The sequence below is a fragment of the Plecotus auritus genome (genome assembly GCF_963455305.1).
Source record: "Plecotus auritus genome assembly, chromosome: 9".
Lineage (NCBI taxonomy): Eukaryota > Metazoa > Chordata > Mammalia > Chiroptera > Vespertilionidae > Plecotus > Plecotus auritus.
This window is the reverse complement of record NC_137783.1, coordinates 20,762,028-20,785,342: the sequence shown is the minus strand read 5'-3', so window position 1 is coordinate 20,785,342 and position 23,315 is coordinate 20,762,028. Positions and strand designations below refer to the sequence as shown.

At 52.6% G+C, this 23,315-nt stretch overlaps 2 protein-coding genes and 1 long non-coding RNA gene across 3 annotated transcripts; 1 reads left to right on the top strand and 2 right to left on the bottom strand.

Annotated features, from left to right (window-relative positions):
- Window positions 1–11,283: 11,283 nt before the first annotated feature.
- Window positions 11,284–13,818, top strand: NKX2-3 (NK2 homeobox 3; the record flags this gene model as incomplete). Its single annotated transcript, XM_080641347.1, has 2 exons — window positions 11,284–11,647; window positions 13,079–13,818. 2 exons carry the CDS (start codon window positions 11,284–11,286, stop codon window positions 13,816–13,818), a joined length of 1,104 nt encoding a protein of 367 aa, XP_080497473.1.
- A 2,411-nt stretch (window positions 13,819–16,229) lies between these two features.
- Window positions 16,230–19,402, bottom strand: LOC308233889. Its single transcript, XR_013959009.1, has 3 exons — window positions 18,510–19,402; window positions 17,574–17,636; window positions 16,230–17,060 (listed from the first exon to the last, which is right to left on the bottom strand). It is a non-coding gene; the product is annotated as an uncharacterized lncRNA (long non-coding RNA).
- A 3,300-nt stretch (window positions 19,403–22,702) lies between these two features.
- On the bottom strand, window positions 22,703–23,122 carry LOC308233854 (large ribosomal subunit protein eL33). Its single transcript, XM_080640827.1, has one exon. It carries the CDS (start codon window positions 23,063–23,065, stop codon window positions 22,733–22,735), a length of 333 nt encoding a protein of 110 aa, XP_080496953.1. The 5' UTR covers window positions 23,066–23,122; the 3' UTR covers window positions 22,703–22,732.
- Window positions 23,123–23,315: the final 193 nt, after the last annotated feature.

Here is a 23,315-nt window from a genome sequence, read left to right as displayed (position 1 = left end):
CTTGAAAGGCAAGAAGTAGGGGCCTCCCGGGAGAGGTACCTCCATCCTCCACCCCGCCGGAGGCCCGAGCTTCCTATCGCGGGCAGACACGTTTCCTTCCCTCCTAAGGTCAGAGGTCAAGCCCGAGAGAGGCCTGCTCCATCTTCCCTCCAGGCCCACCCCGCGCGGTGGCCCGGAGCCCCGTTTCCAGCCGCGCCTCCTTCCCCCCTCCCCGCTCCCCATCCATTAGTGTAATCCCCTGTCCAAACACTGCGGCTGGGGCAGCCAGACGTTGGTGTAAACAGACCCAGGGGGACAATTCTAACGATATAAATAAAATAACCATTAATAGCGCAAATTATTCGATGAGCCGGAGGCCGAGCCCTCGGCACTTCAGTTTCGCTCGAGTTTGTGTACACAGCGTGGACACCACGTATTCGTCAGGTAAACCGGAGGTTCTTGCGAGGCCAAAATATAAATCCCGCGCAGGTGAGGTCCCCGCAGGCGCGTCAACAGGGACCCTGACGCGCACGTGGCTTGGGATGGACGCACACGCCGCTGTTCGAGTTTACGTCATGGCCTCAGCCCAGCCCCAAACACAGCAGAACCTGAGTTAGCAAGCTCTTCTCCAAAAATTCGCGAGCCTATGTGCCACCGGGCACCATCCGCTGCCTCCATGCGCACGGAGACCCAGAGCTCATACCCAGAAACGGGAAAAGTTAGCCTCCACTAGTCCCGGGTTAATACTGGTAAATATCTGATAGGTTATTGTGCCAGTCACCACATTAAGTGCTTCACAGAGGTCATCTTTAATCCTCAGAGCGACCTATGAGGCAGGTACTTTTAGTATTGCCAGTTCTACAAATTGGAAAAGTAGGGCTCAGAATGGAGGAATTTGCCCCGAGATGGAGTGGAGAGAAGATTTGAACCCACGACTCTGAACCAAGCAGCGCACTGTGCACACCCGAGGTGCAGGCACTTGCTCAGATTCCCACTGGCCTGGTTTCCAAGGTCTGGAGCCTTTTCCCAGGGACCAGGGTGGGGGCCCACGGCGCTCCCAGCGCTAGACCTCTAGGCTCAGACACTCGAAGCTGAACATTTGCTGGCTTGCTGTCTAAAGAAAGGTCTCCCTGGGGGCAGTGGCCTTGAAGTCCTGTTTCCTGGAATCGGCTGTCCCAGGACATTTTCTCCAGCCCACGAAAAAGGTGGAGGGCAGGGCGTAGCTCAAGCGCCTGGAAGTGTTGCATCTATCCCTTACCTGCTTTATGACCTTGGACAAGCCATTTCACCTTGTGGGCCTCAACTTCCATGGCTCTAATTTGAGATGGGAAGAGCACTCTCTGTCTCAGGGATAAATCGTGCAGGTGAGACATTTTGTTCACCCTTGGGAAGTTTATTATCATGATTAATTTTAACTCCATGGCAGGCCTCAGAAGGCAGAACCTAGCGTGTGGCAGTACCCTCTTCTTTTTAAAGAGAAAGCTAAAAAGGACGAAGATGGGGAGAAAGGAAGCAGCTCTGAGCAAATGCCCTTAGTGGGTTGGGGGCCTCTACATGGCTCCACCCCACCTCCCAGCAGTGTTTAACTTCAGGGCAGCTTCCAGTCAATCCCATCACCTGGGCACATTCTAACATTCTTCTCCAGGGCTGTGGACTGCCACCTGGGCCCTACAGGAAGGTTGACGGTGGGGGAGGGCTGCCGAGCTGGAATTTGCAAAAGCAGAGAGAACAGTGCCTGGGCAGATAGTCCCCACATGGCGCTCCGCCTGCTAACGCTGGGCTGTGCAGGAAGGAGACGGGAGCGAAAAGAGGGAGCTGAATGTGCAACATAAGGAACTTAAACTTAGGCAACTTATCTCACCTCTCTGAGCCTCAGTTTCCTCCTCCGCAAAATGCTTACATGAATAGGGCCATAGACAAGAGCTGTTTCAAGAAGCAGAAATAATAACAATGGTGGACACTTCGGGAGGGTTTACAACACTCCTGGTACTGTTCTCTGATCTTCATAGCCATAGCAGGGAGTTTCCCGGCCCCCAGTCCTGCTGAGGTCGCTTGCCAGCAGTCTGACAGTTTGTGGGAGTTGGGAGAGAGGAGGTTTTTACTCCGAGCCCATCCATGTGCTTGTAGGAAAGCTGTAAAAGGTAGCTAATGTTATCTATGTGACCACTGCTGGTGGGAGTATTATTGTTGTTATTGTTATCAGCAGTATTCTTCTATTATTATTGCTGCTCACACCTCCCTGAGAAGTAGTCATCAATAACTTTTCTTTAAGGAAAAGGAAACAGGCTCAGAGAGGGAGAGTGACTTGCCTGAAGTCATACAGTGGATCTGGGACAGAGTGAAGAGATTAGAAACCATGCAAATCCAAAGGCCAGACATTCTCACCCACACCAGGAGAAAATGAAGAGTGTGGGGCATTGCACCAAGGCAGGGTGGGGAGAGGGACACCCACCGCTGGCAGGGGTAGGCCTGGGCAGCTGATTTATTTACATTCCAGTGTGTACACTAATTGGCCAGATCTTTATCTAAACATGATAACAATGACGTGAGACTTCGGGGATTTGTTTACTGCAGCTAAAAATGATGCATTTGTGGGAGCGGAAAGCTGGGTCAGGGTACAGGACTTGTTTGTGACGGCTGTGTGTGGGGGGTAGGGGAGAGTGAAGAGGAGGCTCTTGGTGGTTCCAAGAGTATATCGTAAAACTCCAATGATTAAGAGAACTAGTCTTGTTTGGGTACCAAATTTTTTTCCGAAAATTGATTGATGGTTAAATAATGCTTGGTTTTTCCCCCAAGTGAGAAAAAGAGGCACCTGGGAATCCTGCTCCCTGATCGCTGCTCAGTGGAGGAGAGGTTCAGGGCCCTCCTCATTGCGCTTAATAACCACCCCTCATACCCACCCTCAGGCCCAGCACAAGAACATCTACTGCACGCCCCTCTGTGCTGAGGGCTCTGTAAGCCCTTTCCTTCCATCATTTCTCTAATCCTTACTGCAGGCCCATAAAGTCTGCACCATTATTATCTCCTTTTATAGGTGAGAAAACTGCTGCTTCCTGAGGCTAAAAGACTGGCTCCAGGTTACAAGTCTTCAAAAGTGGCCCTGAGTTAATGCTGTGGCAGGAGGCAGGAGGTGTGATTATAATTTAGAGAAAGCCACGTCTTCCCAGGCCCTCACCCCAAACCCAGCCTCCTCACTCTGTGGGCTCTCCCTGCAGAGGAGGGCGTCACAGGTGCCAGCTCTTACACACGCATGCTCCTGAGGTTTGTGTACATCCATTCACAGACATGCTTCCTGGTTGCTGGTTGTGGGAAGTGTGAAACACTCATATGTGCCCACATCTGTGCTCACTCGGTGTGTGTGTGTGTGGGGGGGTACAATACGTGCTCACACATACACACAGACCACCCTCCCTACTGTAGTAATGGGAAGAGGAGCATGTGGAGTTTTTTAAATAAATTGCATAATCATTTCAATGTGATTTTATTACTTTCAAGAATACACACAGTCATTACAACGCTGGTAATAAAAATCTATTCCCTCTTCTCTGACTGCAGCTTAGACAGGTCCTTATGGGACCACTTTGGACAAGACTAATTGTAATGATCCCATAAATTGCCTCTATGGGTATAGTGCATCTGATACTCATGAAAGCTAGTTTTCATCTTGGATCATGTAAACATTTCTCTCCAAATCTCATGTAACTACCAGTAATTCACATTTTTGTGGGGGAAAAGGGGAGGGAGGGGCTTCAGAATAGGTGTTGGCCCAGCCCTCCAGTTTTGGCCACACTCTCTGAAAAGAGCGGAGCCCCAATGGGAGTCTGTGTTTAAGGGGAGTCCTGAGTGCCTTCTTCCCATGCCTATCTGCATGTGCACTCTGATGTGTTCGCACAGGAAAGCACCTGTCTTTTCATTCAAGGAGAAAGTAAGTCCATGGAAACATACATGCCAGGTCTGCATGCATCTGTTGGAAACCCCTATTTACCAGAAGGTGACAATTGCCATCAACCTCAGACATGTGGTTGCAGATAGGAGGTAAAGGAATAGAGATTGGCTGGCAGCCTACTATGTAGCTGGAGAGCCTGACTCACAGCGCAGAAGGCCAGACCCTATCTCCTCTCCAGAGGCCAGTGACTCAGTGTCCTCTCTGGCCCCCTACCCAGCGGCTAGGAAGAGGTAAGAGATTATAGGTGGACCGGGAACAGCTAGAGTGCTCAGTCCTTGTCCCCGCTGGCTGGTGTGAGAGCTGGGGACTTCACTCTCCTCTCCCAGATTTGGCCCCTGCATTTTAAGGCGGTCTGAGAAACACTTCCCCAGTCGGAGTGACCTCAAGACTGAACAGCCCCCTCATTTAAAGTGGGACTGGCAGGCAAGAAAGAGAAGGGAAGGCCAGTTCAGTATGCTCTTGCCTGTGTGTGTAGTGGGGGAAGGGCTGGCCCTGGCCGGGGAGCCCCCATCTGTGTCCTCAAGGGATGCCCAGGGCCCTGTGGTCCCCTCCAGCTCCTCTGTGATCCTCTGGGGTCTGCCACAATAGAAGGAAGCGGAGGCTCTGCAGGATCTGCCTGGAGCGGGGATTTCCACAGGGAGGGTGGCCAAGTCTGCCACCTGGAGCCCCACAGGTCGGTCAGGGTCCACAGCTGAGGCTGCGGGAGGTTGGGGGCCAGGGAGGTGGGAGAGGTCCTACAGGCTGGAGCAGGGTGCAGAGGAGCGTCTCTGTCACACACCCAAGGTGCTTACACATTTTTATGAGCAGCTCCCAAGACAGAGTAAGCCCTGGGGTGATGTAGGGGAGAGGGGTCTGGGGCTCAGGAGTGGGGCTGGTTTGTACTAGTGAGATCCCACCTTGCACAGTCCTCCAGTGCAAGGGAGAGGGGGTTCCCTCCATACCAAACACCAGCAGGGCCCAGGGATAAAAAATTAGAGAGCTTCAGAGTGGAGGCGTGAGAAAGGAGGGGGAAAGAAATACAATAAGGTGGGAGAAGAGAGGCGGGAGAGAAAAAATAAGGAAGACTGACGAGTGAAAAAACAGGTGGGGAGGAATGGAGACCTAGTGAGAAAGGAGGCCAGGGAGAGGAGGAGGAGGTGGTGAAGGAGAAGGGAGCTGGGGGTGGGGGAGGCTGTGAGGAAAAGGGGGGAGTGAGGAAGAGATGAGGTGGGGGAGCCAGAGACGGGCCCAGTGAAAGAGGAAGGGGGCACAGGGGAAAGAGACTGTCTGCGAGGGGGAAGAGGAGGCACTGTCCGAGGGACTGTTTGGGGTCCCGGACTGTCCGAGGTTCTCTGGGGTCTCTGAGTACCGGGAGCCACCAAAGGTAAGGTCTTTCTCCCAGGGAGGCGGGAGTCCGGAGAGGTCGAGTGGAGCTGGAGAACCTTCAGGCAGGTTCAAGGACGGAAGCCCAGCGGCATCTTCTTGGGCTCCTTGCTAGGGTCCGGCTCTCGGCGGCAGCTGGAGAGAGACGCGCCCTGGAGAGGCCCCGGCGCGGACCAAGTGCACGGGCCAGGGGACTCGCGCCGGTGGCTGACGTGGCGGAGTGAACCCTGGCAACCGTACAGTCCCGCAGCCTCAAGGCCCCAATCCTTGATCTCCGACCTGACACCCCGGCGTCTCTGTGCGATCTGGAGGCTCCCAGTGCTGGCCTGGACCTGGCTCCCCAGGTTTGTCCCGCCTTCTGCCCCAGTAGCTATGCGCCCTGGTGCCCCGCGGCGCCCCGGGGGCTTGATCTTCCCAAGTCAGGTGCCTAGCCTGTGCCGACCAAGGCCAGCAATCCATAGCACCTCCCACCCCCAAAACATCCCCGCAGAATCAGGCAAGCTGGGACTGACGCCAAGGCAGCGGTCATTGTTGGGTGCCCCCCGGAGCTCCAGAGAACCTAGGGCAAATTGACGGCTGGGTCCCAAGACCCGGTGGTCGCCCAGGGACCAGCAAAGGTCCCGCTGCACCTTGGGAACCGCTCTTCCCCGTCGGGGACCAAAGGCCAGGACTTCCAGGCTGAACACTGCGAAAATGAGACAAGGTGTTGCTTTAAAGAGATAAGAATGCGGCAACAGTTTCTTTCCAAGTGCGAATGGTCTATTTCGTTCTCACACGCTTTGAAGTTATTTGCTCTAACTTGACTCTCACGGAGAGTTGAGAAAAGATTTCTATGTCAGTGGCCGAAGTCCCAGGGCTTGCGGTTGAAAGCAGACGGGGTTGAGAAGATCGCTGTAGGCAGTCACAAAGAATCTCTGCTTCTTGGAACTTGATGAGCCATTCCCCCACCTCCCACCCTCACAGCTCAGAGATCGGCAGAGAGCTCTGGTTTGCGTGAATTTATTCGCCAAAGACTGCAGCTGCAGTTCTGAAATCAGACTCTATTTTAAAAAGTCTCTAGACATGGAAGTTTTGCTACAGGAAGTTAAACGCACACTAAAAAGAAGTTAAGGAATGCATCCAGAATTCCAATTTAATCCCCAAGTTAAAACTTCACTGCACTCCCAAATAGTACAAATAAAATGTCTGTGTGTAGGCGTCCTTTAGGTAGGCGTTTTTTGTTTGAAAAAAATATGCGTTAATTTTCATTCGACAAAGTTAGCCTTTCTAACTGGTGTGTTTTATTGGCAGAATAGAACTTGTTTTGGTGACAAACGCTGTATTTACATTGTTATAAAATATTTTGGAGAGGAGCAGATACACGTAGATGTGGATGGTCCTCTCCCCGAGAAATCGAAACTCACTCCTCAACAAGGGCCTGTAACTTACGAAGATTTACAGGATTATTGAACCTGGACTGGTTTTCTTCCAGGGAAGGGAAGTGGTGGCTTATTTAGAAAACTCAATTCCAGACACAAAATGGAAAAATATGGTATTTACACAAATACATGCAAAACAAACCAAAATGCTCAAAATGCCATTTCAAAATCGCTTACAAAATTACAAAAATGAGGAAAAATGTCCTCTGACAGAATTAGATCAGTTTGGTGCTTTCTGGGACTGTCCTACGAAGTTGATGTTTCTTGAAAAGTAGAAAATGTACTCAACCTTCTCACAAAACACTATTGCCTCTAGATTGATCAAAAAAATTTTTAATAGCTTCCTAACATCCCTCCACTAAAAATCAAACCAAAATGCATGCACCCATACACACCACCAATAAAATAACAAAAACCTATTTAGTGCTGCTGCTAAAGAGGAAACTTTTTCCTTTTATTTAATTAATTTATTTATTTATGAGCCATTAAAAATAAAATTTCTAGGAGAGCGGTAAAAAAATTGAAAATTCTATGAAAAAAATGCTGCTGAAATGTTATCATGTGGTTTTGACTAGCTGTGAGCTCATCACAGGACGGTTTTTTATGCTTTAATAGAAAAATCACTTCTGACTTTGGTGCTACATTTAGATTAGAAAGCCGCAATAACTTTCAACCTTTTTGTGGATTTGGTTACAGAATTAACTAGTTATTTGAATAGTTCGAAGGTAACAACAATTTTGGCATATATAACTAAAATGATCGATTATCTGCCTATATTTATATGGATATTAATGAGGCAGTTTTTGTGTAGACAATAATAACTTATGGGAACACTTGAAAGTTTTCAAAGAAGCATCGCATTTTTATTTGAGAATATATTTATTGTAATGGTTAGCACATGACTTTTCTCCAAAAAAGGTATAATTTTAGTTATCTCTTATGAACCTATATAGCACTTTCCCCTCATAGAATTTGCCATCGTTTTACTGTGACCTTTAATCACATATGGGAGGAAAGGGACTTGCATACCTGTATAATGGGACAAGCTTACACACATAGGCAGATACTACCCTACACTACACTCGATTAAAATAAAATCAAACGCTTCCATGGATGCAATGATATTTACTTTATCTGACAGTAATTAGCTAAACAGTCTGGAACGAAAAACCTATTATTAGCTGAGCACAGCCCCAGGATTTTAAAGATCCCCGTTTCAGACAACACCATCGTAACTGGATACTCCTTGGAAACAGATCCCACATTCTGATAAGTGACTCCGGAGAACCCACGGTGGCTGTAAGGTAACTACTGCTCTGGGGTTTTCCTCCTGGGCAGGGGTGCACTCTCTCCCGTCTTGGGGAGGGCTGGCTGCAGGCTGGTACAGAAAGGCAGGCCACTTATTTAGATGAGATTAGCCTGGTGAGGATCCCAGCTGGGGAATTCAACTTCCAGGGAACCAGACCCGCCGAAAGCAGGGGAGGGCAGCCAGAGATGACTGTAGCCCCTGCTTAAGACCAAGATATCAGGTAGAAGTCTTCCCCCACCGCTCCCGTTTCCCTCCCCATCCCACCCCCGCCCTCGCCGCCATAGATCAGCCCTGCGCAGGGCTGGGTACAAGAAGAGCAAAGGGGAACAGCGCGCAGAAACCGCCTGCTAAGCCCCAGCCCCTGGGCTCCCCGCTCCGGATCCTCACCAGCCTTCAACCCATCGACTCTGACCTCGTCCCCAGGCGGCCCGCTGAGGAGCAACACGGTCAGGGGACACAGGAGATAACCCGCTCGGGCCTGGTCCAAGGGTATCTGGGTGGGTGTTGGTGGCAGCGGGTTGGGAGGAGAACGGACCGAGTGGGCCTGCGGTGGGGAGGAGACAGCCTTCTACGCGATCAGGGAGGAGGCAACCGGATAGACTCCAGAGGTTATGTGGGCACACCTTGTTGTTCCCTGTGCCCAGCCACGGGATCTAAGATGGGGGATCTTAGAGATGGACTCAGGGAAAGCTTAGGAGCGAAGGGCTTTCTCCGAGAAGCAAGAGAACGTAGCAAGGGAAAATGCAGGCTTCGGTTGGAAATGCGAGAGAGAGTATCGGTAGCTTTTGTCTTTTTCTATTTTCTAAATCTTGAAATCACGTAAGGAAAGCACCCAGAGAAGCGTTAAAAAATGAGGACCAGAGGGGAGCCAAACATTCCCCCGCGAGACGTCTAGCCCTGGAGATGGGGGCGGAGGAGTGAAGCGGGAGCGCCCCTTCCTTCTCTTATATTGCCTGACACCACAACGCACACGCTCAAGGACTCCCAGCCGGCAGTGCCGCGCACTCACCCCCACCTCTTTCTCGATCTTTGCGCCCAGGCATTCTCGATCTGCCGCAAAACCAGGCGCATCCTTCTTTCAGCAACACCACGGCCTGGTTTGGAGACGCCGGCCCGCCTGGGGTGTCAATAGTCTGAGAATTCAAAGCTGAAAGGCACGGGGTGCCCCAGAAGCTGAGGAGCGGTCTTCCTGGCTCAAGGCCCTGCCCACAAAGGGTCCCCCCACAGCCCACCGGCCACTGGCACCTAAGAACTCCCCAGCGCACGTGGCCCGCGCTGCCGCGTCCCAGTTCACCGAGCTCCCCAGGAGCTGACTCCCCCACCATTTCCGCTCCCTCTTGAACCGCCCCGCCTCTCCCCACCTCCCAACCGGCTGTTCTTTCTCTCCCCAGTCTTGGACACCCACTCCTCCTGCTGTTGCGGGGGAATGGGGAGGCGGGGGCACATAGCAGCTCTCCTCCCTCATTCCCCACTCCCATTCCATGCCTGCCACCGCTCAGGGACTTTGTGCGGTCCACCCCGCTCATTCCAGCTGAGGCCGGTCTCCCCCAATTCCACCATCTCGACTGCCAAAAATAAATAAATAATAAAAAAAAATGCTTGGGGCAGCTAAGGCCGGATGGAGCATCAAGGTTGGTCGGGAACAGATCTCTGTTCTTTCAAGGCCAGCGCTATGCAGGGTCTTTCTGCGCCCCGTTTCTCATTGGGCTGGGAGGAATGGCAGGTAAGCGCCTATTGTGCGGGAAGATGATCCCTACCAGCGTGGAGTTTCCTGTATCTCAGGAGACCCCACAGATTCGCCTAGAATACACGAAGGGGGCCGCACGGGGGCGCCAGAAGGTGTGTGGGTTGGGAAAATTAGAGGCCTCCAAGGGTCAAGGTCTAGAAACTGGCCCCCAATTTCAATAGGCGGAAAAGACAGTCTCCATGGCGGGTTTTTTCACCGCCCTTCTGAGGACAGATTCTTCAAGACTGTATGAAGCCACCGTGTGCGCGGTACTCCAGCTTGTCTCACCAGTGCAGTCAACAAACACTGTTTGACCTCTAATGTTGAATAGCAGTAATTGACATGTACTTGAGCACTTAACATGTGTGGGGCCTTCCCCTGGCTCCTGGCATGTTTTGCCTCATTTATCCCTGGCAACAACCCTGAAGAAGGTATTATTGTCTCCTTTTTGTAGACAAAGAAACTGAGGCTTAGAAACGCCCAAGGCCACACACTGACTAGGCTAGGATTCAAACCAAGAGTTGTGAGACAAAGTTCAGCAATAACTCCATCGTACTGTCTCTCACATACCTGCTTAGTGCAGTTGCTGCAAGACAAATACAAGGGCAAATGCAACCGGGACCCTGCCTTGGGGGGCTCATAGTCTACCTGGGTGGAGCAAGTAGGCAATATAGCTATATTACTAAGTGGGAGGTAATAAGTGCCGAATGTCCTTTACTAACACACGCTGCAAGTTCAGATTCGAGAGAGATGAGCTCGGGCTAGGCGACCAGGGGGCACGCTTTCTTGGAGGAGGTGGTATTTGAGCAGAACCTTGGAGAACAGCTTTTGACTCATGGAGACAAGCGTAGGGAAGGCGTTCCAATGAAAGGGAACAGCTTGAGCAAAGTCAATGAGGCGGGAACGGACACGTCGCTCATTTATAGATATATAAAACATTCTGCCTCCTTGGGAATCTAGTGCCCGGTATTTATAGGCAAGGAAGCTCTCCTGCCCCGCAGCAGCTGGAAAAATCATGCTCCTGGGCCATCCATCCTTCCCAGAGTTGGTTTGCGGACAGGAAACCTCCCAGAACTGGCGCTGGCCGGGAAAGTGCGGCCAGAAGGGGCGGGAAGTGGTGTTCGGGCACCCGAGGCGGTGCAGACTCACCCGCAGCGACTCAGACTTGGAGACTCTATAGTAGTCCTTGTCTATTTCTGGTAGGGTCACTACGCCCCACGCAGTGGAAGTGAGGGGCGTGGTCAGCATGAGCTGGAACCAATGGGAACGGAGGCTGAGGCGAGAGCCCCGCCCCTGACATGACGCACGAACCTCAGACACAGGCTTCACCACCGAGGGCCCAGACCCTGCAGTGGCTGTAACAAAACCCAGACTCCCAGGTCCCGGCCAATGGAGCCGATTTAGACTGGAGCAGGACCGCGTCTGTCAAAAGCCCCACTGGGCAGCAGCGGTGGAGTTCAGAAGGAGAGCTGGAGCGCTGCGCTGCCTCCCCGCCCCCGCCGGGATTTATTGAGTATTTGGGCTGGAAAATTAAGTGGCCCTGATGATGTTACCAAGCCCGGTCACTTCCACCCCTTTCTCAGTCAAAGACATTTTGAACCTGGAGCAGCAGCAGCAGCAACAGCACTTCCACGGCGCTCATTTGCAAGCGGACTTGGAGCACCACTTCCACTCAGCGCCCTGCATGCTGGCCACCGCCGATGGGACGCAATTTTCTGACGGAGGGGAAGAAGACGAGGAAGAAGAAGGGGAGAAATTGTCCTATTTGAACTCACTAGCCACGGCCGACGGCCACGGGGATTCTGGGCTCTGTCCGCAGAGCTATGTCCATGCAGTCCTACGAGACTCATGCAGCGGGCCTAAGGAACATGAAGAGGAGTCTGAGGTCGTGAGGGACCGGAGCCAAAGTGAGTAGAGGGGGAAAGGAAACGCACCCGCACATCTGGAGCAATGGCGGAGCGCCCCCAAAACCTGCCAGCATGGTTGTCTGCCCCTTTAGCCCTTGGCTGGGGTCATGCCTCGCCCTGGCCAACGACAACTCCGCAAAGAGCAGGTGCCTGGGTGGAGGGAGAAGGACCAGGTGACCCTGACAACACCTCCTCCCAGGGAGGGGTCCATGCAGCCCCTAAGGGAAGGGAAAATCGGTATTGCTGCCCCAATGTAGATGAGCAACAGGGGCTCAGCCGCTGAGTCTGGGCAAACTCACTGTATTTTCGCTCTTTCCAAGAGCTAAAGGGGCAAGGGCTTGAATCTTTTCTGCATTCCCTCTAGCATGAGGCTAGTTCTCTGATGCCAGAGCAGTGGTCCCTCTTTTCAGAAAAAAATGAGGTTGTGTCCAGCATCCACGGGGCACAGGAAGTTTGCTAGAGACCAGCTGAGTGATTTCCTCATCTCTTTACTTGGAGCTCAGCGTCCTCGAACCCACAGCACCCGGCAGAGAGAGATTGCGTGGGAACACAGCCTATTCCGCAGAGCACTCACACCCCTGAGGCGCCGGCCTTTTTTTTAAAGAATTCTTAACGTTTTGCTTTGTGTCCCAGGCAGTGCTGCTTCCGGCCGAAGGAAAACCGCGCCAGACTTAGTCTAAGATCCGGCGCTCCCATCGTATGGGAGGTGATTGGGTAGGGAAATCAGATAACTGAATAAAATCTCCAAGGAAGTGTTTGTTTCTGAGGGGACACAGTGGGATCTCTTTCCCCAAGAGGAAATTTGATCTGGCCAAAGCCAAGGCCTATCCTCTGACAGCTCCCCAGGGCCTAAAATCGACGTGAAACTCTGTATCAGTCAAATTTCCTTTCTCTCTAAGGTAGCACAGACATCATCACACGGACATTTAGCTGTGAGCATGTAGTGCTTTAAGAGCACAAATTAGTCCCCGGGCAATGCACGAGCGTTACACTTTCTATCAGAAAGCTGTCCGCGCAGCTCTCGCATACCGGCTCCCAAATACCAACATGCCTCACACCTTCAGCTCTCTGTGACGGAGTGGAAGGCAAACGAGTTTGCAAATACTGTAGTTATTATGTAGTTGCAAACTTGCATCCTGAAAATAGTCATTAGCACGCTGAGCCGCGCACATGTAATACGGGGTAATCTCCTCTCTCGCAGATGCTCAAGTTCTAAATAAACGCGCACTAACTATAACTACCCCTCCCGATGGAACGTGCCTCAAGGGCGTTCTAACTGTACTTGGACGGAGCCACAAACTTTCCAAAAACTCTAAACATTTACGACCGCACTCTCCGCGCAGCTACCAAAAAGGCCACAGTGCTCCGGCATCGGAGCTGCGGTGAGGTCTGGCACATCTAAGGGACACTGATGTTTTGCTTCTTCCGCAGAAAGCTGCCAGCTGAAGAAGCCTCTGGAGGCGGCGGGAGACTGTAAGGCGGCAGAGGATGGCGAGAGGCCGAAGCCACGCAGCCGCCGGAAGCCCCGGGTCCTCTTCTCGCAAGCCCAGGTCTTCGAGCTGGAGCGCAGGTTCAAGCAGCAGCGGTACCTGTCGGCGCCGGAGCGCGAGCACCTCGCCAGCAGCCTGAAGCTCACGTCCACACAGGTGAAGATCTGGTTCCAGAATCGTAGGTACAAGTGCAAGAGACAGCGGCAGGACAAGTCTCTGGAGCTGGGCGCGCACGCGCCCCCGCCGCCGCCGCGCCGCGTGGCGGTGCCGGTGCTGGTGCGGGACGGTAAGCCGTGCGTCACGCCCGGCGCCCAAGCCTACGGTGCGCCCTACAGCGTGAGCGCGGGCGCCTACTCCTACAACGGCTTCCCCGCCTACGGCTATGGAAATTCGGCTGCGGCCGCCGCCGCCGCCGCTGCCGCCGCCGCCGCCGCTGCGGCCTACAGCGGTAGCTACGGCTGTGCGTACCCCGCGGGCGGCGGCGGCGGAGGGGGCGGCGGGGCCCCTGCGGCGGCCGCGGCATTGCAGCCCGCCTGCAGCGCGGCCGGAGGCGGCCCCTTTGTGAACGTGAGCAACCTGGGCGGCTTCGGCGGCGGTGGCAGCGCTCAGCCGTTGCATCAGGGTGCGGCGGCCGGGGCAGCTTGCGCGCAGGGCACCTTGCAGGGCATCCGGGCCTGGTAGGGTCAAGGCGGCGGCGGACGCCCCACCACAGCCTGGCGCCACGGGACTGAGTGCGAGCAAGGCTGGATCCAAGGGCCAACTCCCCTTGTTAAAAAACAAAACAAAACTCGTCTCACTCGCTAGAGAGCCCTGAGCGCAGCTCACGTAAGGCCTGAGGAAGGGGTCTCAGGAGCGAGAAGGATGCCCAGGACCGGTGCGGAGACTGCCTCCGAGGCAGAAAGGCCGGCTAGGTGCCGGGGAGGACATGGCCCCGACCTGGCCCCGAACGGAGTGCGAGAGGCTGGGAATCTGGCTGCCGCTTGGTTCTCCCCGAGCGAGAAGGCTTCTCTCCCCCGGCCTTCCCAAGGCCTCCTCAAAGCGTTGGCGGAGAACCCAAAGACACACACACACAAAATAGCATGAAGGAGAGAAAAATGGGCGTCGCGGCTTGAGAAATCCCCAAGCCCCACGGACCTTTAGCCCCCTTTGCGGGCCCGGAACGCCACACTACACTCGATTTTCCCTTTTCCAACCGCCTGCCCTCAGCAGCAGATTCCTCGGCCTGGATCTCCGGATTGTCGGGGGGTAGAACTCATCGAGAAAAACCAGCGAAGCGAGATTAAAAAATCTGAGGGCTGAACAAATCCGGGACCTGGTGGCCCATGGAAGGTGTTACCGGGTTCCTTTCTGTTTCGTATTCTGTATTCAGCACATATAATATATATATATATATAACTATATCCACATGCCGTGTACACACCGCTGCCATACACTACAGGAGTCAATAAACAAGGTGCAATATTTCCAAACCATTAGCCGGCTACAGGCTTTGTTTAGCCCCCTACCCCCCCCCCCAGTGGGGCGGGATCCTTTAAACGGGGCGGGCAGGGGAGGACCAGGTGAGTAAGGGAAAGCAGTATTCCTTGGACGATCGCAGCCTGTTCGGCCCTGCGCCAGTCCCCAGGCTGCAAGTCTGGGCTCCTCGTGGCTTTGTTCATCTATTTCTTTTTACTCTAGTGGCGAGAATAGGTCGGAGCATCATGGCCTTTTGAGGTCCGGGGCTTTGTAATCCCCTCCAGTTTTTACCCAGATGTCTGGGCTAGGGCCTGAGTCTGCTTTAGATCAAGGCTTAGACTCTGCCCCACCTGGAGGGTCGCCCGGGAAAAGGAAACTTCCCCAGGCCCAGCCGTAGGCGGCGCGAAGGTGGCTCCTTCTGTGGCCGCCGGGGCTTACAACGCGCCCGAGAGCGCTGCGCCCCGCCGCGGCCGAGTTCTCCCCCTCGGCCGCCCTCCCTTCTCCCCCGGCGGCCGCGGCTTTATGCCGCTCCTTGTCACTTGCGGAGAATGCCTGTGCGAGGTCTGTGCTGCCACACGGCCGATTGTGAGCGTGCCAAGGCGGGTGAATGGGGAGGCCTCAGAGCGCCGCGCCATTGTGGGGCCGGGCCTCGCTGAAAGGCGGCTCCGGGCCGGGAAGGTGCGGAAAGAATGGCTTTTTATTGGAGTCCCGAACAAAAGGTGTGGTAGGAAGGCGAAGTCCCCTGCGCGAACAAAAACCCCAGCATCGGGATTGACGTTCCCCCCTCCCCAACTCCCCATTGCTTCTTAGAGCGGGGGCTTTGTGCAGCAGTCTGCTCAACAGAGGGACGGAGAAATGCGCGGGGGGTTTTGTTCCCCACTTTTGTGCGCTGGGGGAGGGGGCGGCGTGGGGGAACGGAGGCTGGGCGGGCAGCAGGGAGGGCCGCACTGATTAGGCCCGGCTGGCCGGGGCGCAGAGACGTTCAGCGGGAGTCGGCGGCCTGAATGCAGGGTCATTATTGCTACAAGTTTAGCAATTTCGCCCTTACAGGAGGGGGCGGGGGCTGCTGGGCTGCTGCGGGGCCGCTGGGCTAGGGCGCCGCAAAGACCACGGAGAGAAAGAAGAAAAAAAAAAAAGGTGGGGAGAAGGAAAGGGGAGGCAGGCGAGGGAATCCTCCCAAACCCTCCGCTGACCGCCCAGGATGAGGCTCGGAGGCAACCATAAGGGCCCAGCGGGAGGCTTGAGAGGCGGTGCCTGGGGAGCGAAGACCCTCCCTCCCTCGCTGTGCTGGAGGCCGAAAGACCCCGGAACGCAGCGTGAGTTACTGCACCAGACTGCCGGTCACTTAGCTCCTAGCGGCCAGTTCCCTACTTTCTGAAAAGCCGTCCTGGAGCTGGGACACCGCCTCCCACCACCTCGACGCCACAAACCTCTTTCCTAGAAGCCCTCTCTTCTGGAGCTATTATCTTTCATGAGTTGCTTAGGGGAGAATTCTCGCTTCCTAACACATTTCTCACTGCCTGCAGCTGCAAAGGACTCATCCATCCATCCATCCAACAGCATTTACTGAGCGCCTGTTAAAGTATGTTCACTTGCACTGTTCTGGATGCTGAGGACAGTGAGAGAGAAAAAAGTGTCCGGGGGCATATAGAGTTTATTTTCAGGGGTGTGTGTCAGGGAGGTAGACGACAACAAAAAATGTAAAAATAGTAGATACCTTCTAAAAAGGAACTAGAACCAAGTGCTGGAGAGAGGGTTCTTTCGAGTAGGTGGTGAAGAAAGCCTTTTAAGCTGATGCCTGGATGGCAAAAAGGAAGCCAATCCAAGCTGTGCTTTGCTGTTGCAGCCTCCGTGCCTCTGCTATTCCAAGGCCCTCCTCCATCTGGAATGCCCTGCACCCCATCTGTCTGGTAAACTTTTTTAAAAATATATTTTTTATTGATTTTTTACAGAGAGGAAGGAAGAGGGACAGAGAGTCAGAAACATCGGATCAGCTGCCTCTTACACACCTCCCACTGGGGATGTGCCCTTGACCCTTGACCAGAATCGAACCGGGGACCCCTCAGTCCGCAGGCTGACGCTCTAACCACTGAGCCAAACCGGTTTTGGCTGTCTGGTAAACTTTTGCTTCTCCTTCAAGGCCAGGCTTCTTTCCTGAACCACCCAAGTGGAGGTAATCACTCCCTCCTATGTGCCACCAGAGTCTTAGGTACTTTCCAATATCACAACACAGCTTTATTTGTCTCTCTCCCAACACGTGAGGTGTGGAGGGGCAGGCTGGCATCTTTTTCCTTTGGGACAGATAACACAGTAGGAGATCATGGGGCCAGGCTCCTTCAGGGCCACCTTCCCTGGTGCGTCAGGGCCATGAGGACAGCCTCATTGTGGTAGAGCTGCGGGGCATTGGGTGCTGGCTGCAAGGGAGAAGTGGGGCGGACTCTTCGCTCACTTGGGCAGAGCCAGGACAGCTGAAATCCCGGTAGAAGACATGCAACCCAACCGATCCCAGAGGAAGATCTCGCCTTCACTACCCCTTCCCCCCTCCCCATGCTGCCTGGGGACACAGCTTCTCTAGGAGGTTGTAGTCCTTTGCTCTACAGCTTAGAACCTGATAATGACCTTGACACCAGTTCACAAACTTTAGGTGATGGGGAGGAAGGAGTTCGGGATAAGGAAGAAGGAGGGTGGGGGCAGCATAGGGGGTGGAAAGCTGGGATGTATAGGATAAACCCCTGGCCCTACATTTGGGACCCAGTTTGACTTCCCCTTCATTCACTAGGCGAGGAGTATGGTAGGTGATGAAGATGATGCCTGCACCCGGGGCATCATCTTCTAAGGTGGAATTTCAATGCCTGCACACCAGCTCTGAGAGCAGACGCCCTGGTTCCGCTGGGTGTTTGCTAAGTAAGCAACTTTTCCTCCAACCTAGTCCGTATTCTGCTGGCTGTGGCCTCTCAGGGCTCCCAACCCCAGGTACCCACCTTCCTTGTCTCGCTTCCTTCTGGCCCACGTTTATCTTCCTTCATTCTGTATCGCCTCCTGTTCTGGAAAGGAGGTGTGTGACCCTCACAGAGGAAACAGAGCCGTTCTGTGGATTGGCTTCCCTGCAGTTTGCATGTCTTAAAGCCAGCCTGGACCAGCCCTTCCCCACTGGATGCCCCTCCCCGGAGACTGCAGTCTCCGAGTATCAATAGCTCCCATCTCCTTGCTGAAAGACTTCTGTACTGCTCCTTGCTGGGGTTCCAGGGCCCTGGCCATTGGAGGGCGAGAACCCTTGACCAATACAGCTACTCCTCCCTTAAGCTCCCTCTGCAAGGGGAAAGACTCTCCCAGGCCCAAAGTGCTGCTTCACTGGATGGTCCTGTAAGCCAGGATGAATTGCAAAACCCAGGCAGGCCTTCCAATGAGCCATGAGATTTTGAACAGGCGAAGTAAATCGTCCCTTTGGGCTCTGGTTTCTGAGCTCTCAGACAGAGAAAAGGATGGATGATATGATTTCAGAGATTACTTTTGGCTCAGGCCTTTCTTGCTTCCCTGAATGGGTGGCTAATCCCTCCCCACCCAGTGACTGGTGCCACACCAAGCTTAAGAACTGAATAGGCGCCACGGGTGGAGGAGGTGGCATAGATTCTAGAAGGCCAGCTTTTAAAAAAAATTTCCTCCAGAGCCCAATGCCGAGGGGTTAAGAGGCTGGACCCTGGAGTGAGGCTGCCTCCATTCTAACCTCAGCACCACCACAAACAGCGGTAGAGACCTTGGTAAGTTAGGAGCACTCTGAACCTCAGTTTCCTCCTCTATAAAATGGGTATGCTTATGGCACCTCTCTCATAGGTTTTTTAAACTACAGTAAAATACACACATTTTAAGCATACAGCTCAATGAATGCTTATATAAGTAAACACTGGTGTACAAATCACCTTGGCTTTGAAAATCAAATGAGATGATCCATGTAAAAGCAGCGTATCAAGCTGTCTGGTACGCATCAGGCATTGCATCAATGTTACAGGCCTGTCCTGCTGTACTGAGAAATCTATTCTGCCCTTGAGGCACCTCCAGGCCGGGGCCGGGGTACGGCAGGCGGGAGGATTCAGAACCCCAACACTGGAGGCGCGCGTCACCGCAGAGGCGGGTCGGAGTCACGGCTGGCACGCCAGGGGCAGGTGCTTCCCGCAGGCGTGGGCCTCGCCGGGGTGGTGGAAGCCGGCGGAAGGGCCAGGTGAAAGGAGGTTTCAGGGGGGACCTCGGGTCCCCTCTACCGCGTCTCTGCAGGCAGGAAAGGTGCGGAGGGGAAACCCTGCGCCCCCCCCCCGCCCCCTTCTCGGCGGGGCTTCTCCGGGTCCGGCTCTCTGCGTTCCCTGGCGCCGCCACAACGCACTGCGGCCGCGCTCCCCGCCTGGGTGGGGCCGGGTGGGGCCCGGTGGGCGGGTCTTGCCTGGCGAAAGGCTCTCGCAGGAGGCGGTCGGGTTCAAAGCCTCAACCACAGCCTTCTCCCCCTTCTCTTGAGAGTTCAGGGCCCCAAGAGGGAACTTTCCGGGCGCCTTCTCCCAAGTCGAACGGCGCCCTGGAAGGACGGCGGATTCCCCGAGACCAGAAGGGGTTCGGTGCTGGGCCGGAGCCAGGCTTCGCGCGGCGGGGAAGGACCCTGGAGCCGGCGGCGGCAGCGCAGGTGACGCGGGGCTGGGCGCCGCCTCCCCGACGGGCCTGGGGCTCTCAGAGCCCGCGGGGCGGGGAGCGCACGGCGAGCCCCGGGAGAGCCTGGCCCACCCCGGGATGGGAGCCCGCACTTGAAGAGCCTGCCGCCCTGATGGTCGCAATCTGGGCGCAGAGCCAGGCCCGGCGCGCGGCGAGGAGGCGGGACGTCCCGGGAGTCTAGGTGAGTCCAGAGGCCCCGTTGGAAGCCCAGGGGAGGGGTCTGGCCTCAGACCCACAGTCGCTGTATTGAAAGGGCGTGCTTTCGAAAACCCAGACTGCAGGTAACATTAATAACAGCACAGTTTCTAAAGGAGCTCTTCGAAAATTTATTAAAGAAGCAAATACAGAAAAGACGAGAGAGTACAGCTCGCTGAACCCTCATAAAGTAAACACTCCCGAGACCAGGGCCCAGGTGAAGAAACAGTACGTTTCCAGCCCACAAAGTCCCCTCGCGCTCCCTGGTGTCACTACCCCACCGCTATCCTGGCAACCACTCTCCTGGTTTCTAACAGCAGCCAGGATAGACGGGTTTCGCCTGGTCTAGAACATCATGTACACGGAATCATACAGTATGTACCCTTCTGTGCCCGGCTTTGGGCCCGGTGAGAGTTATCTATATTGCTGCGTGACCTTGTAGATCGTGCCCTTTCCTTACTTAACAGTATTCCATTGTGTGACCACACCACAGTTAACTCGCCCATTCTGCTGCTGATGGGCAGGTGGGTAGTTTCTAGTTTGGGTCTGTTGTGAATAGTGCCGCTACAAACATTCTAGAACAGTCTGCAATAGGACTTTCAGCGTGGAAATGTGCTGTATCTGGGCCGTCCAGTGTGGCTCCTGCTAGTCATATGTGGCTCCCACAGGTCACATGTGGCTAATATGTGACTGAGGAATTGGATTTTCAATTTCCTAAAATTATAAGTAATTCAAATATAAAGAGCCACATGTATTGGACAGCACAGTCCTGGCCTGTCTTTTGGTGACTGTAGTAAACATTTCTATTTACCTGCAATTGCTATGCCATAGGGCACCAATGTCAGCTTTAGTAGATTCTGCCAAGCAGTTTTCTAATATTGGCCCTATCAGTTACACTCCCACCAGCAGTAGAACCACATGCTCCACAATGCTTAGTATTTTTATTTTATTTCGTTTTCATTTTAGCCATTCCGCTGAGCATGTAATTAAAAGAAGCCTTTGCTCACTTTTAAGTATAATTGTGAAAATTGCCACTTAACCATAGTAGAGATGATGCTGATGATGGTTGGAGAGATTCTTGGGGACTGAGAGATGTGATGGGGCTCTAACGTTCACCATTTATACCACCCCTGCAGCCATGTCTCCCATCCTGTCCGCCTTCTCCCCTAGGAACTGGGTTAGGGTTAGCAGGGCATAGGAAGGGGCCATGTATTTAGAGGCGCTCTCCCACAGCTCTTGTTACTTTATGTCTTCTGAAAATCAGCAACGCTCTTCTTTACTGTCACTTACTGGAATCTCCTGCCTGAGGAGATGGTGAGATTGCCTGGCAGGCGCCATGGCAGAGAAGCCAGGTTTTGTGCTGGTTTAATTTTAGTCTGTAACTTAGCTCTGGTTTAAATAAAATGGCATTAACAGCCTTTAGGTGTGCTACCTCACTGGCTTGTTGAGGAGCAAAGTAAAGGCAGCAGAGGGCCTGCCTACCTTGTGTCAGGCCGTGTGTGTGTGTGTGTGTGTGTGTGTGTGTGTGTGTGTGTGTGTTGCTTTGTAGACATTCTCTCTAATCCTCAGAATTAACCATGTGTGTTAGGTAATCCTTGTTTACACCTGTAGAAACTGAGGCTGAGAGATTAAGTCACTCCCCTCAAAGCCACATGGCTAGTAAACAGTGCAGTAAGCCCAAAAAGGGCTTTCCACCCAGTGCCACTGAGAACATTTCTGACGTTTTCTACCTCCCTTCTCTGGGTAAACAGAGCCCTGGCTAGTGTAGATCTTGAAATTCTGGATCAAATGAGATGTTCTTTGCTAAGCCTCCCTTTGGACCCAAACTGATCTTCGATCACTTGTGTGTGGCCAATTAAGCGCGAAGTGTTTTTTATGTTGTAATACTACTGAAATTTACTTTGTGTGACATACGAGTTCTTGGAAAGTTGTGTGTAAAGAACTTTTTGTTTGTGGGGAAGGAGAAAATTGAGTACATTTTAAGTTCATTCCTGAAATTTGTGGCTTTAAGTATCCCAAAGTGAATTATTTAGTAAAGTAGGGGATCCTTTTAAAATATGAATAATAACCAGCATTTGCTTTGTAAGTTTGGGTTTTTATGTAATAAACAAGGGTGAAGAGCAACTCAAAATTATATACAAGATTTGCCAATATTTCTTCTCTCATTGAGAAGGGTTCTCAGGTAAGTTTCACCTAGACCAGTGGTCGGCAAACTAATTAGTCAACAGAGCCAAATATCAACAGTACAATGATTGAAATTTCTTTTGAGAGCCAAGTTTTTTAAACTTAAACTTCTTCTAACACCACTTCTTCAAAATAGACTTGCCCAGGCTGTGGTATTTTTGTGGAAGAGCCACACTCAAGGGGCCAAAGAGCCGCATGTGGCTCGCGAGCCGCAGTTTGCTAACCACTGACCTTAGACCATCTTGACAGTGAGTTCTCTGGGAGGTTCACGAATTAGTTCTCTGTCCAGATGATAAGTAAGTACAAACCCAGTGCTTCCGGTGACTGCCTATGGATTCGCTTGGGTGCATTTTAAAGTCCCTGATCACTTGGTGAGCATGTTGTGGAAGGGGCTCAAGAATCAAATGGGTTATTAGATTAGATGAACTTTAAGGTGTGTTCCAGCCTTGGTATTCTTTATATTAAATTGGTTCCGTACCTATAGATTTCATCTGTGCTGGAGGGAAGGGCCTTAGAAATCACCAAAGCTTAACTCTTTTCTGGTACTAAATCCTTTCTGCAGCACCCGAGGCAAGTAACTGTCCATGTCTTCCGGACACCACCTCTGGGAGAACCACTCGCCTCTCCGCTCCACTGTGGGAGCAAGTTTTTTGCCTAATGTTCATGTAGAATCTGCCTCCTGTAACTTCCACCAGCTGCTCCTCCTATTCCCACAGATGTTTAGTTCTTTAAATATTTGAAGCCAGCCATTGATTCCTATGTAGATCTTCCCTTTTCCAGGTGAAACAGCCTTTCTTTGACTGTCCTCAGCCTCCTGCCCCTTCTTTAGTGGGTGTTCTCTGCCTCCCCATTTCTTCTGTGCCTGGGCTGTCCTGGTGCACCCCTACAGGAGGTCCCCTCTTCCTAAACACTTCCATCTTTAAGTACTCTTCGAAGAAAGCTGAGGCCCACTGGAAGGCTCTCCCTTGTGGATCCCATGCTCCTCAAATTATGTTTTTATTCTTTTTTTTTTTTTTTTTTTTTTTTTTTTTTTTGGAAAACAAATCCATTTTATTTATTTTCAGTAAGTTTAAATCCTTGAGGGGTACAGCATTACACGGATTCTGTGTCCAATAGCCTTAGCAGGAAGGTTGCTTCGGAATTTAGCACGAACCATTCCACTGTTTCCATGAGCACGAGTTACCTTTCCCCAGATTACTCTGGTTTTATTTGGTTTGCCACCAGGAGTCACTGTGTTGTTCTTTGCTTTGTACACATAAGCACATCTCTTGCCTAGATAGAATTCTGTTTCATCTCGAGCATAAACACCTTCAATTTTAAGAAGAGCTGTGTGCTCCCTCTGGTTCCGGAGACCCCGCTTATAGCCAGCAAAAATGGCTTTGGACCACAGCCTTCCAGACATATTTGTCCTTATAGAAGTCCTGTTCCCAGCAGGCCTCCACAGGGTCCAAGATGGCGGAAAAAGGAAGGCCTGTTTTTATTCTTATTTTCAGAGAAATAAATGTCCATTCTCTCTCAAAGTAACACCTCCCCTTAAAGTCTAGATAAAATTATTTTCTTACTTCTAAAAACAATGCTTCTTATTTTGAGTTCTGAGGTCCCCCCACTCTACAATTTAATATTCTCTACCTTTCTTCTTTTCACCCTCAAAC

What these genes read in the sequence shown, in the direction of transcription:
- LOC308233854 (XM_080640827.1), bottom strand. Translation starts at nt 23,065, where the DNA reads ATGTCTGGAAGGCTGTGGTCCAAAGCCATTTTTGCTGGCTATAAGCGG.